This window comes from Nyctibius grandis, chromosome 2 (genome assembly GCF_013368605.1).
Source record: "Nyctibius grandis isolate bNycGra1 chromosome 2, bNycGra1.pri, whole genome shotgun sequence".
NCBI lineage: Eukaryota > Metazoa > Chordata > Aves > Nyctibiiformes > Nyctibiidae > Nyctibius > Nyctibius grandis.
In genome coordinates, this window is record NC_090659.1 from 48,638,774 (window position 1) to 48,652,781 (window position 14,008).

Below are 14,008 nucleotides of genomic sequence, written 5' to 3' on the forward strand. Positions count from 1 at the left end.
CCAAAACAGGCCGAGATCTTCGGAGGACAGACAAAGATAAGGTTCTTGATCCCAGAAGTTTGGTTTGGTATTTAACAAAATGAGCAACATAATGACACGCATTGGGGAGAGATGACGATTGGCTCCAGCCAATCAGAGTTAATTTAAGCACAACCACAGCTGAGGCCTTAAAAATGTAATGTAAAAAGGAAGCTGCAGACACACAGTAATCAGCATTAACGTTTCAGTTGTTGAGAACATCATGGGACAAATTAAGTTCCAGTTAAAGCAGCGGTAAAACCACAAATGGGTATTTTATGAGGAACTTTGAAAATATGTGAAAGAGAGAGTACAAGTTGTTTAATCAATAAATCAATATAGCGTAAGTTGCAAATGAGATGGAAGAATAAACAATAAAGAGAAAAGATATTAAAACATTATTTAATTATAAAAGAACGTTACAGTATGCCATTCATTAGGGGGAGAATCTTTTTAGCATAACAGAAAAAGCACCATCAGATATTTAAAGTAATAGAGTTTAAAGGGGCGGGGGGAAAGATCAGTTTTAAAATATTCCATGTATTTCACTAGTTTTTCATCCTTTCCTGATGAGATATTATAATTGCATTAGGGTTTCAAAGCAAAAGATGTTGAACACCAGAATAAGACCTCCCAACTGGTCTTGCTTACATCAGTCCTCTCTAATCCGTTCTGAAGAGCGCGTATTTAACCTGCAAATGGACACGGTGGGACTCCTTTCGCCCCTAGACCTGTTATCTATTAAAACAGAGAGGAAAAAAAAAAGATTAGTGCAATAACTCACCACTATCAGACACTTGCTTTTCTTTCACAACTAGACATGCTTTAGTTTAGAAAAGAACTGTGTCCTCCAACTTGACATCCTACTATATTTTGCACACAGCAGCTCATCACAGCCAGGAACTCCAACCTACGCTCTTTCTCTAAAGCTCAGTAATCGCAGGCCAGAGTCCACTCCCCAAAAGCCTCTTCTCAGATACTACTAAGCCTTAATTCTGCAGTTCACAATGTAACCTTTGGTATGCACACATATGGAAGAGCAAGGCTTTAAAACAAATCCCAACGTGACAAATTTTTAAAGAGATAATTTAGTTATAACTAACTAGAAAGTAAATAAAAGCAGCTGGTTTTATCTGCCATTGATTAAGACAAGAAAGTATTTACACACTTCTTCCCACAATAAATAGAAAACTTGAACTGTGTTGGGAGGGGGAACAGTAGGAAGAGGTGATGGCATAGAAAATTTGCAGTATCAGCATTGTCACAAATTTTAAACCTGGAAGCATTTTCAAATCTCTAAATACATTTAACTTTCTCGTCCTGCAACACGAACCAAAAGCAAGAATAATACCTTAACATATATGACTGATGTTCTAACAACCACCCCCTTCCTGCTTCCCACCACTCCAACTGGTTTGCTACCTGAAAAATGCAGGAGGGAAAAAATGGCCTTCTAAAATGAAAGGAAAAAGTATCATTCACCTTGAAAATCCTGCCAGCCTGCGGCTGCCGTGAAAGCCACTCTTTATCCATCCCGTCACTGGCAGAAGTCACATACATTTCTGAATAATCCTTTCCTCCAAAACAGCAGGAAGTTGTCTTGTCAACAGGAAGCTTCACAGTCTGGAGTCTTTTTCCTGGAGAAAAACACACATGCCATTTCCTGGTCATCTACTTACGACAAGAAATTTAAACAAATTATTGTGAATAACCGGCGTGGACCCAGGTGTTCCACAAAAGCGGGTACCAGGGCAGGGGGAAGTCCTGTGCTGAAGTTTCAGCGTAGTCATGAGCACCGTGACAGGGAGAAACCAGACTTCTTTAGACCGCGTTGTTGACAACGTATCCTTTGACAAGTTTCAGTCTCAGTTATCACAAACAAATCCCACCCACCCCCAATCCCAGCCTGTCCTCTAATTAAATGCTAAAATCCACAGCACAGACATCTGTATCTGAACTCATCATCTAGGCTGCCCATGCAAGTCAATGGAAATTGGACATAATGCCTCCCTAAAATAGGTCACATGAATCACGCCCTAGACCTGCTGACTTCTCTACTTTTAACTACAAAGGAAGCCTGGAGCGAGCCAACCTCGTGCAGCTCTACTGAGGCGTACCTCGTGTTACACCTCTACTGCCTGCAGTTAGGGAAGATTAATTCCTAGAAGTTTTTCCTGAAATTTCAATAGCCTTCCAAAACAAGCTTGCACAAAATGGGGATCATGGGACAAGCCTGAAGTTTACAGGAAACTAGCACTACCATAAATAATATCACGCATTTATTATACCAACAATATAAATTGTCATTAGGAGCTACCATCCTAATGACAGTAGTAAAGAGATTGCCTCCAGCCTTAACCAGAAGGCTGTCGAGAACCTTACAGCAGTTTTTTCTAAAATTCCTCCTAATTCTGGGCAATAAGTGCTTATTTTATTAACCTACAATTGAATTTCTCTTTCTAAATATATGCTAAAGCACATGAATCTCCTTACAAAATATGTAATTTCCCTGGCCCCTCATTTGCGTGTGTAGAGGGCTTGGTCCCTTACAGTAATTAACTGCTTAGCGATGTGTTGAAATAGCAGGAGAGTAACTTTCATGTTGGGAACCCTACAAGGAGAAAGAAAAAGTGGAAAGTTTGGCCCACGTGACACCTATGAGTAGTTTTTGGTCAACTCAGTGGTGCCCCGTGACAGGACAAGGGGCAATGGGCACAAGCTGAAACATGGGACGTTCCATCTGAACATGAGGAGGAGCTTCTTTACTGTGAGGGTGACAGAGCACTGGAATAGGCTGCCCAGGGAGGTTGTGGAGTCTCCTTCTCTGGAGATATTCAAAACCCGCCTGGACACGACCCTGTGCAACATGCTCTAGGGGAACCTGCTTTGGCAGGGGGTTGGACTAGATGATCTCCAGAGGTCCCTTCCAACCCCAACCATTCTGTGATTCTGTGAACTTCAGAGTGGGGCACCATTTCCCAGGAGATGCTTATCAAAGCAAGCAGCTCTCTTCCTTCTTATGTGCTCTAAAACCTTTTCCTCACCCTACAAGCTGTGCCTTGGTCCCTTGCAGCACTGCAATGAACTCACAAAAGCACAGACCAAATGGCTCCACCTGTACAACACTAAGCAGGTCATAGGCATAGGTACAGGGCCACATTATTAAGCCATTTATGCAGTCCTGGCACAATTTTGGCCCACCTAGTTGGGTATGCTGCTCCCCAGAGACAGTTTGGGCTCTGTTTTGGTGTGGGAAGACAGCCCGGCTGTGCAAACTAAGCTACAATATGCCATATGGTGCAGGACTAAAGGACATTTGCTGATCCATTTTACTTGCTAGTATGGATGTAACCAGTACATCCAGAATACAGAACCGAGAGGACATTGCCTTTTGTTTCACCAAAAAACCCTGACATGAGGGCTGGATACTTTTAAACTGTCTTTTAATCCCAAAATAAATAAAAGAAAATAGCAACTGAGCAGTGGCAAAAGAGCCTCTTACATGCAATAGCCAGGGAAGTTTCAGGACTCGGATTCCTGATGCTGTATAATGAGCTTACTTGGGACACACTTCAACCCACAACGGCTGAAGTAAAAATCAAGATAAAAGTTAAAAAAAAAAATCAAAATCAGTGTAATGGCATTTAGATTGTCAGAGATTACATGCATGTCTGGTTACCTGTTACTTCTCCGAAAAGAGCAGATTTTTCAAAATATCTAGAAAACTGGAAGAGAAGAAGTCCTGTCTGTTGCCTGGGAGTGACAAGGACCAATATGAGTCCCAACGCAACATTCCTGCCAGCTGGCTCTAGCAGCACTTTGTGGTTATCCAGTCAGCTGGCAGTGGAAGGATTACATGGCTACACGTGTTACATGGTGGCTTATAAAATGTTTCAGAGGCCACCCTAGAAATTGGCTGACACCAAGTCTGGGAGAAAATGAGTGGAAAGAGCATTCAAAGGGAAAAAACATGCACTGTAGGAGAAGAGGCACGAGCTCCAGAGACAAGAGAAGAGACCTTGATTGTACTTGCAGAGTGGTCTCAGCAGATAACAGCCTGGAAGATACTGTTTACAAAGCTCTAAGATTAGCAGTGTCATCCTGGAGATGCAAGAAAATCTGCACCTGGATGCTTTGAAATCCACCTGAATTACTCCTCTGTGTTTGGTATCTGTAGAAGAAAGAAACTAAGCAGATCTTTTAGACTCTGTACAATCAAAGGATATAAAATACATTCATTAGGAAGAACTGTAAAATATTTAAATCCTAATTAAAAGACATGATTGCATAAAACTAGCAGGTCCTTAACTGACGGGAAAGTATGACAAGATTTGACAATGTACAAGTTAGACATCCTTCTTGAGCCCTTTGCAAACCCAGTGGGATCAGTCATCGCAGTCTTTCCCTGCAGCACATCCTGAATCTAAAGACACCAGCTATCTAGGCTAAAGAAGCCTAGACCTGAAAAGCTGCTTCACTGTGAACCTCAAAACCCTCATTTAGAAAAGATGCCAAATGAAAAAGTTTCCTCGCCCATCCCCCTAAAAACGCAGTCCAAGCTTTGCTATCAGTGAAACCTGAAAAATCCCTCACGTGCTTTAGATAAGCTCTTTACCAGTGGATGTATCTGCAACTGGCTGACAGTCATTCAAGCCACACCTAATAGCTATTGTGCATTAAAAAAGAGGCTTTCATGGAGTTATCTTCAAACCTGTCTGGTTCATCTCCCTAAATAGTTAAATTCACTGAGAATTCAGCAATTTGCAGATTTTAGATATTACTTTAAAATGATAGCACAGAGAGGGCAGATAAGCATGAGATACTCACAAAGAAGATGGCTCTTTTTGACATGGACACTTAACCTGTGAAACTCCTTGCTACTGTTCGCTGTGGTTGCTGGAAGCTTTACAGGGGTGAGGGGAGACAGAACAAGTTCACAGAAACTTTAAAATCCACTGGCAGTTACGGATACATCAAAATCACATCCAGTTCTGAAGACTCTGAGCTGAGCGTAGTTGAAAGCTGGGAATGCATCAGGGTTATGTACTCTGCCTTCCCTATTCTTACAGTTTTCATATGCATCTCCTTATAGACACTATTCCCATTAGCTTTCCCTTAAGAAAACATCTCCAAAAGGCAGGAGGAAAGGGAAGACAAGTAAAAAAAGGAAGAAGGTTAAGGCCAGGGAGGAAAAAGGTAGAAACAGGGAACCAGAAAGGAAAAATTGGTAGAGTCCACTGCTCCAGGAGGGCATTCAAAGGGCTGGTGGAGTCACCAAGGAGTGCTCTGCCCAACAGAGGGGGAGGATGTGGGACCAGAAACAGACCCCAGAGCTGCTGGGATCTCCCAGCTGGAGCTTCCTGTTCCTAGGGTTGGGGTGCAGACTCTGCAGGACAGGAGGAAGTCCCGCAGATTGGAAAGACCTTGCATGGGTACAAATCAAAAGGCAAAGGAAAAAGCACAGCCTGAGCCTCAAGAAAGAGATTCCAGTGGAGTCAGAAGAGAGGCTGCAGCGTGACCCGCCTGGTGCACCTGTGTGCCAGGGTCTGCTGCACACTGCAGAGGAGGCATGCATCAAGGGACGCTGGCATCCCTGAATCTGCAGCCCTACAAAACCCCAAGACTTCTATTAGGGCTGGACCTGGGTTCCAGAGACCCCAGATGCAACCCAGTGCAGTTGCTCATATGCTGCATTATGCAAACTTGTGCTGTCTGGGATCTGTCAAAATCACGCTCCCATTCTCACCCCCTGCCTGCTTGCAGACAGTGTGGTTCAGTCCCTCTGTAGTGCTTCACAAGTGTTTTCTACCCAGACTAAACCACGCCTGGCAGACCACCACAGTCCAAATGAGAGTAGCAATGAACGACAGGCTCAGACAATGGGCACACCCAAGACGTTACTGTGGGAACGATCAAATGCTGTGGAATTCATTAAATTTTTGTCATTTCATGTCTTATTCATTTTCTTCCACATCATTTATCAATAAGGTAAACGCTGATCTTAAGTTTGCAGGATGCAAGAGGATGCGAACTCAAACAATTTGCAAGTATAATGGTAATCCCCTCAGCAACTTTTCCTTTTCCAACACAACAGAGGCTGGGAACAAAGGAGACTTATTTACAAAGCTAACCTTTGAGAGCAGGGATGTATAATTGCTTTAAAAAAAAAAAAAAAGGAATGTTTTAAAAAGAGCACATATACCATTTCTGTGAGGGGAAAAAAACATCTCTCATTCTTTCCTTTTGTTTCTTCATCTTTTTTTTTTTTAAAACACAGAATTCCAGTCCATCCTTTGCAAGGACTTACCCGTCTCAGGGTCAAGACGAATCACTCTCCCACCATCATAACAAGCTACCCAGAGTTTGCCTTCTGTATCAATGCACATCCCATCAGGAATGCTTTCCTCCTTTTCCAGTCTGTAAATACTCCTACGGTTGCCTGCAGGGTAGAAAAACCACAACAAAACTAAGTGAGACAGTTGTTAAAATTTTTATCAGTCACAGCCCAGCAGAGTTATTCATACTATTATTTTCAAAAGCTGTGCTGAAGTCCTGAGTTCTTTGGTATGAAAGAAATAGATCGCGTCTGCTGCCCTGTTTGTTTCCTGAGACAGCTGTTTCACGGCGTGAAAGCCTGTAGATCAGTTTCTGTCTATTGAAAGTATAATCCTTTTTTCTGGTGTTCTTTTCTAGTGCACCACTCATGCTCCCTACTTACAATATTAAATGAATAACTGAATAAATTAATGTTATATATATTCAGAAAATTAATTACTTGTTCTAAAAGCAGTTTGGCTCATTTCAAGTAAGGGTCGCTTCCAGTCAGAGAACTGGAGACTTTTGAATCATTCCAGATTGCTGGAACGTGCCAATAATCACTGTTCCAACACAAACCTGACCTTCAGATATATAAACTGGGAGTTTATACAAACACAAAGTTAGGAAAAGCATCAACTTCAAAGGTACACCGTCAATCTAAAAACAAACAACTCAATCTGAACTTTTATCCACTGTTATTAAAGAAAATTAAAACCAACTTTCCAACATTGTTTATTTTATGCTCTGACAACTTCAATGTTTCTCATATGTAGCAATATTTTTAATGAGTTTCCTTTGTGCTCCTGGGGATTGTCAGATTGCCGACAGAAAGAGAGTGAGCGAGTGTGGGTAAGAGAGAGAGGAGAACCACCCTATTCCCTAAAGACAAATTCAGTTGTAAGCCATAGCAGAGAGCCATCGGGACCAGATGCTACACCTAAAATGACTTCAAATTCACAGTTTTAAAACTAAATATCAAATTGACTGGGTTCTTTTAAAGCAACACACTGCAGTCCACGTACTCAAACGCAAATTATTAGTCCAAGTCACTGGAATTTTTCTTTTGCCCAAGCTTGTAGAAGCCCTTAAGGGGTTGTTTTGTTTCATTTTAAATAAATGAAGGAAGAAGTTTTGAGTTAGTGCTTTCCAGTTGTTGCTTAGCTCTGTCTGCAGAATCTTCATTTAAGAGCTTATATTTTAAAAAACAAAAGAGGGTGAAAAAACCCTAGAGAAGCTAGCAGAGGTTTTGCACAAGACTGCAAGCTTTCTGTTACCTTGCCTACGCTGTCAGTAATAAGAAGCACGCAGCCACAGAAACTTTGCGATACAAGAAACACTTTGCCCTTTTTACACAGGAAGATCAGATACGCGTTGTGTTTAGTAACAGTAGTCCAGATTACTACTCAGACTCTGCCACGCAATTTAAATACTTTACAGTAGTATCAATAGCCTCTGACTAGTCTGAGCTGGGAGCGTACGCAGGCGCAGATGGATGTTAATATGGCTTCTGTCGTTTTGTTCTGAAGAGGTTTCTGAAGAAGTGCTCCCAAAGCTCTGATCATCTCTGCATAACAACCAGAACAGAAACAAACATCACAATCTTTAGGCACAAACTATTATTTCAGAATACAACAATTCATACCAATTTTTCCAGTTTGGATGTTATAATCAAAGGCATCCACTGAGTAGGACAAGCTGTCAATGTAAAAGAAGGTTTTGTGATCCAGTGACCAGTCCAGCCCATTAGAAATGTCCACCTGATCAAAGTGCTTCACTACTGAGAGGTCGGAGAAGAGCGTATACAGAGAGCCCTGGTGTCTTTCCAGCACAGCAGGTCGAATCTCCTCAGCCATCGTACCTGTGCAGAGCCAAAGGGGAGAAAGCAGGTTCAGAGTGAATGGGCTCTCCTCCAAGTTTGGTGGCAGCCCCTCGCTATGATGATGGGAGCAGTGTGGGGGCTTCAGAAATTCGGGAAAGAAACTGAGTTAAAAGCAAAAGAGAAAGGTAGATTTCAAAAGTGCTTCCTTTTAGCAGAGGATGACAAAACATAGCCTTTGTTTTTTTTGTTGAACTGTGGCAGAAATGGTGTGCAGCGTGATTTCTGCTAAACATTTTATTCAGTCATTCGAATATTAAGAAAGGTGTGGTCAGCACTTAGCTTCCCACAAATCTTAACGTCTTGTATAGCAGAGAGACTGGAAAAAAATTTCCTCCTCTGTCAGAACGAGTCTTACTAAAGCCTCTTCATAAACAAATCTCGTTGTGACTCGAAGTTGGCAGCTGAGACTTGCTCTTGAGCAGCTGGGTAAAAGCAAGTTAAGGTAAGCCTGGGGACCAAACTACAGGGCAGATGCACAGAATAGCATTTTAAAAACCAGGAGGACAGGATCAGGGGACGGCTGAGGCTGGAGGGTGCTTCTGGAGATCATCTGGGCCCATCCCCTGCTCAGAGCAGGGTCAGCCTGTGCAGGTTGCTCAGGGCAGCGTTGTATCTTGAGCATCTCCACGGATGTATCTTGAGCACTCCACAGCCTCTCTGGACAACCTATTCCACTGTTTGATCCTCCTCAGTAAAAAGAGGTTTCTTACGTTTAAACACTATTTCCTGAATTTCAGTTTGTGCCAATCTCCTCTGGTCCTGTCAGTGGGCACCACGGAGCAGAGCCTGGCTCCGTCTTCTTTACTTCCACCCATCAGGTACTTATACAGACAGATAAGATCCCCCTGAGCCTTCTCTTCACCAGGCTGAACAGTCACACAGTTTTTTAGAAATACCATCTATAAATTCTGATCTATGAAGATCAAAACCCACAATATCACAAATTTCTCACTAGAAAAGTATTTTCTGTTGGCAGTCTGCCAGTATCCAAAACAAGCATGCCAACAGGGATGAGGCAAGGCCAGTGTCTTTAACTAGGCAGGCTCTGAAGAGTGGGCCTCTTTTTAAAAAATATAGTCCTGATTAGATGGTGTCCAGGTGATACAAATAGATTTGTAAATGGCATTAAACTCTGCTTGAAAACAACAAAAAAAAATCCCCACCATTTAACTATGAACGAACTTGCTGCATCTACAGCTGATCACTGCATGTTGTCACCAAAACCTAACGGAGCAGCAGAAGGAAGGAACCATCTGCAGCATACCTGCAAAATACCTCCCTGCAGGATCCACTTTCCCATCATTGAAACGGTTGTTTGGTTTATCCTTGTCAATTTGAGTAATGGTGGTTACCAGCTGCTCTTTCCATTTCAAAGCAGCAAACCTGGTTCCCAGGGTGATGACATAATCCCCAGATTTCCGGAGAGCCACGGAGCTCACGGGAGCATCTAGAAACAGGGTGAAATGGAAAAGAGGTATGTGCTATGGAGAGACATTTCTTTACTGCCCACTTTAGACATGCAAGCAGTCACAACAAACTCAGTGAGATCACAGGCAAACCAAGTAACTTTTCTACCAAAAAATCTGACGTTTAAATACATAGAAATAGATCTCGTCACGCGAAGAGGGCACACTTAATGTATACTAGAAGTGGCTACAAAGAGAATCACTGGTTTAGGACATAAAAACTCAGGGAATTTGAGTATTACCACCACTCCCGGGGTGATAATCATTACCAGCACCTGGCCCTGCTAGGTGCTTTAAAAAAAACATAAAAAGGAAGACAGATACAGGCAGGTATATTTTTTGCACCATCTTACTGTGTGGGTTCTCCCCCTCCCCAGGGGAAAAATTGATTGCCACAAGAGCTCTGGAGCAACTGTGTTTGTTTAGCCCAGCTCCTGAGTAAATCAGCCCTGCATGGCCATTCAGTCATAACTCATGGAGACAGAGAGCACTGGGACAGTCACACTGGGCAGGAAAGCCACCCCTCTGCACCACACTCTGCTGCACAGTTCAGACATGCCTGCAGCAGCATCAAAATCACACCAGGGAGTGGCAGAGCTTTGCAAGAGTTAAAGCAAAACAGAAAATTAGTAAATGCTCCATGGTTAGTTTACACTCATTTGAGATATTACACTGTAAAATCTCAACTACAGGCTACTATAAAGGAATTAGAAAAAAACAGAGAAACGACTGTGAAGATAACACTTCTGTAAAGCCAGGCACGATACAAGGAATAATAGCTTTAAACAGGGCAATAAAATCTGGGACAGTATTTAACAGACAAGACTTAGGAATACGCATGGGACTAAATGCCAACTTTCTAATTTAAAAATAAAACATTTCTTATATTTATAGCTTTGCGGAGGTATAATTAGGTAATAGTTTCATGAACACTTATAACCACCACCAGCCACCACTGCTGCCAAGAGGAGCTGCTCCTTTCCGGCTGCTTGCGCTTCTCTCAGGACACCCCTTCCCTTTGCAGCCCCACCAGCAGTCCCACGATGCTAGAAATCCCCATGCTATCTGCCCCCAGCACCTGAGTTGCACACTTGATTGCAAGCTCAACTCTAGCAGCTCCTTCACCGAGAGGCGTGTGACCACACTGCTGAGGCTGCTGGTGGTCTGGGCTCATCTATGCTGGGTGAGTGGGTGTCATTCGTCCTTCCTGTGCCAGCACAGAAAGGTCGGCAGAGTCCTCTCAGCTGTGCGTGGCACCTGCCAAGGGATGTCATTTTGCTGCTCTTCCAATTGCCAGTAACCACGCCAATAAAAGCGCTTTTCTACCTGCGCCGGCAGCAGGGGCTTTGCCAGCAGACTGCAGGAACACAACTCTCTGCTCTCCCAGCAAAACACCTGGGGCCATGGCCCACAGGAGCCCTTCCACCCAGGCAGCCCCTAGGGCCTCCCTCCCACCCTGGGGGGCACGGCCCCCAAGTGCAGAGCCTGTATACCCCCCCTGCCTTCCTGGCCCTGGAGGTGTCAGCCCCCAGGGTGCCCCTATAGCCACAAGCACCCCAGGGGAAAGGGGTGTATCAGGCTATTGAGATGGACACAGCCACCCTGCTGTTCACTGCACAAATACAGCGTGAGTGAGCATATCGGCCCTTGCCCCTCCTTGGTCCACAGCCACCCCAGAAGACTTTGTTAAGCAGCATCCACAGGAATTGATTTATCTGCAATGCCATTTTATGCCAAGCAGAAAGCTGACCATAAGGTCTCCCCACTAGGCACGGTTATGTATACAGTGGTGTTTTCCCTGTGGAGCTGAAAAGGGCATTTGAAGTTGTTGCTAAGTGTGGGGTTCTTGTAATTCTCCATAAGCTGCAGTAATGAGTAATTTCCCTCTCAGTTTCCACTTTGGACATCAACCTGCTATTTTAATCACATGGCACTCTTTGGCTGTTTGGGGTTTTTTTTGGTCTTTTAATTATGGTATTCGCAAAGGCACAGCTATTAATTATAGGTATTTCATTACTAAACAGAAGAAACAGAAGTAAAAAAAAAAAGAGTAGCTACTTCCGCTGCTATCCCTTCTACATCTCCAGAGAGGCCCCATGTAAAAGATTGATTATACCTTTGAGAGTAGGTCCAAGTTGGGGGAGGAGGCAGGGAGAAGCATGCTCCTTCAGCTAAGGCAAGAGAAAATAAGTTTGGGAAGTAATGTTTCCAAAACTAGTATCAGGCCTTCTCTCATCTTAGAACTGGTAACTACAGTTAATTTGAAGGGCAGACAAGCCCAGATGAATTTACTGTGAATAACGTGAACAGCTTATGGGTGGGCAAAAGCAAGTGATTTTCACCGAGTGTTACTGAACATGAGACAGTGATAAATCTGAGTACTTAAACCATTTAAGGGCCTGTCTACAGACAAACATTTATGTTACCATGTCCAAAAGTAAATCTGCAACTCTTTATGAGAGTCAGCACACCTCTTCTTTTCTGGAATAAGTACTTAAACTATTGAGACTCCAGCTGGTGACGCTGTTACCTTAAAAAAAATACCATCTTAAATTGTTATGGGAAATTTTCTTCTAATAAAGACGATGCTACAGGCACTGCTCATTCAAATCAGTAGCAAAACTCCCACAAACACCAACACCAGAGAAGGAGAGTCTTGGTGACCCATACCTTGGGACAAAGAGGGATCAGAAGAGAGCAGGCTGCAAACAATTTACAGGAAAGAACAGTAGGTCAAATGTAATCCAAGAGCACAAAATCATAAGAAAAGCCCTCAGGACTATGTCTGGCCAGTCACTGTATTTAGTTTCTGCATACAGCACAAGCCTCCGCATCCTCTTTGGCCTAGCAAGGTCAGGTTTTGGGGAGACATCTCCTTGTGCCAAAAGACGAGCACCACCCAGCATCACCTACAGGAGTCCTGCCCATGGAGGAGTCGTCAGCAGTACCAAGCCAGAACACACAACTCTTGCATTCAGCGGAGCGTTTTTCGAGCCGTTCCTTACCCACAGAGATGGTCTGCACCTGCTTGGTGACGGGGCTCCAGCGGCACACCTTTCTGCCCGTGATGTCCACGTAGAGGAGCAGGCCTTCCTTCTCATCCCAGACGGGCGACTCCCCAATCCTGTAGCCCTCGTTGGCAATGCACTCGATCTTAATGGATGACATACCTGTGGAGAAAATCGTTCCGCTTTACCTACACCCGTCAAGAGCAAACGCGTGTAAAACCAGCCGCCGGAGCTGAGCGCTGGAAACCAGCCGGGTTCAGGGCCCCATTTTCCATCTAGAGGGGTTCTACCTGTACAGAGCACGGAGCAACGGAGTTTATTTGTGCTGCTGGCGCCGATCCCAGTTCACGACTCTCACACGTCCAACAACGTGTGTATATGCCCGTCCCCGCCAAAGCCGGCGGGCAGCGCGGCCCGGCCTGGCCCGGCGCGGAGGGGGCCTGGGCGCCCCGCCGGGCACCCCGCGGGGCGGGGCGCAGCCCGGCCTGCCGACACATTTTTGGAAAAAAAACAAAACAAAACAAAACGAAAAAGTAATAAATAAAGGGGGAAAAAAACCAACTCTCGGGGTGCGGGCGGGCGCCGGTCCCGGGAAGGAGAGTCCCGTCCGCCGGCCGCCCGCCCCCCCCGCCCAGCTGCTCAGGCGCACCTCCCGCGGCGGCGACGGCGGCACTGCTGCCGTGCGTGGGACGCTGTAATTCAAATACATACATTTTATATATATATATATATTAAAAAAAAATAAAAAGAAGAGAAAAGACTAGTAATAATTATACACACCGCCAGCCCTACCTGTTTCCAGCAGCGCAGACACAGGTCCCGGCCCTCCGCCGCCGCCACCACTCTTATAGCGGGGAGGAGAGAGGGGTGGCGGCCGCGCTCCGCCGGGCTGAGGGGCCGCCGGCGGCCGGGCCTGCGGTGCCCTCGGCAGGGGCGCGCCCCCCGCCCCGCCCGGGCCCGTCGTGCCCCGCGGGGCAGAGGGGGTGCGGCCATCTCGCCCCCCCCGGCCAAGGCCGAGCTGTCTGGGATCCTGTCCATGTGGTGCCGTGAGGCCAGCGCAGGCAGCGGACAACAGCGGCTGCTCGAGGTGGGGCGGCGGCTCGGCTCCCCCCTCCAGGAGCTGCAGGGAGGAAGAAGAGGGAGAAGATTTCTCTCCGCGGTGGCCAGGTTTCTCTGCTCTCCAGAAAGATTGGTTTGCAAAAGGTCTGGTTTCTGTGTGCCTTCTCCTTGCTGTGGTTTAGGCGTCCTCTGGGCCTTCACCCCCGATCTTTCCCCACAGCTCCTGCGGCATTTCCCTGGTTATCCAGAAACCCAGGGCC

General features: G+C 45.2%; 1 protein-coding gene across 1 annotated transcript; it reads right to left on the reverse strand.

Annotated features, from left to right (window-relative positions):
• Positions 1-399: 399 nt before the first annotated feature.
• Positions 400-13,626, reverse strand: LOC137676578 (regucalcin). Its single transcript, XM_068423484.1, has 7 exons — positions 13,482-13,626; positions 12,687-12,851; positions 9,480-9,662; positions 7,979-8,194; positions 6,326-6,457; positions 1,501-1,655; positions 400-756 (listed from the first exon to the last, which is right to left on the reverse strand). Exons 2-7 carry the CDS (start codon positions 12,847-12,849, stop codon positions 706-708), a joined length of 900 nt encoding a protein of 299 aa, XP_068279585.1. The 5' UTR covers positions 12,850-12,851; positions 13,482-13,626; the 3' UTR covers positions 400-705.
• Positions 13,627-14,008: the final 382 nt, after the last annotated feature.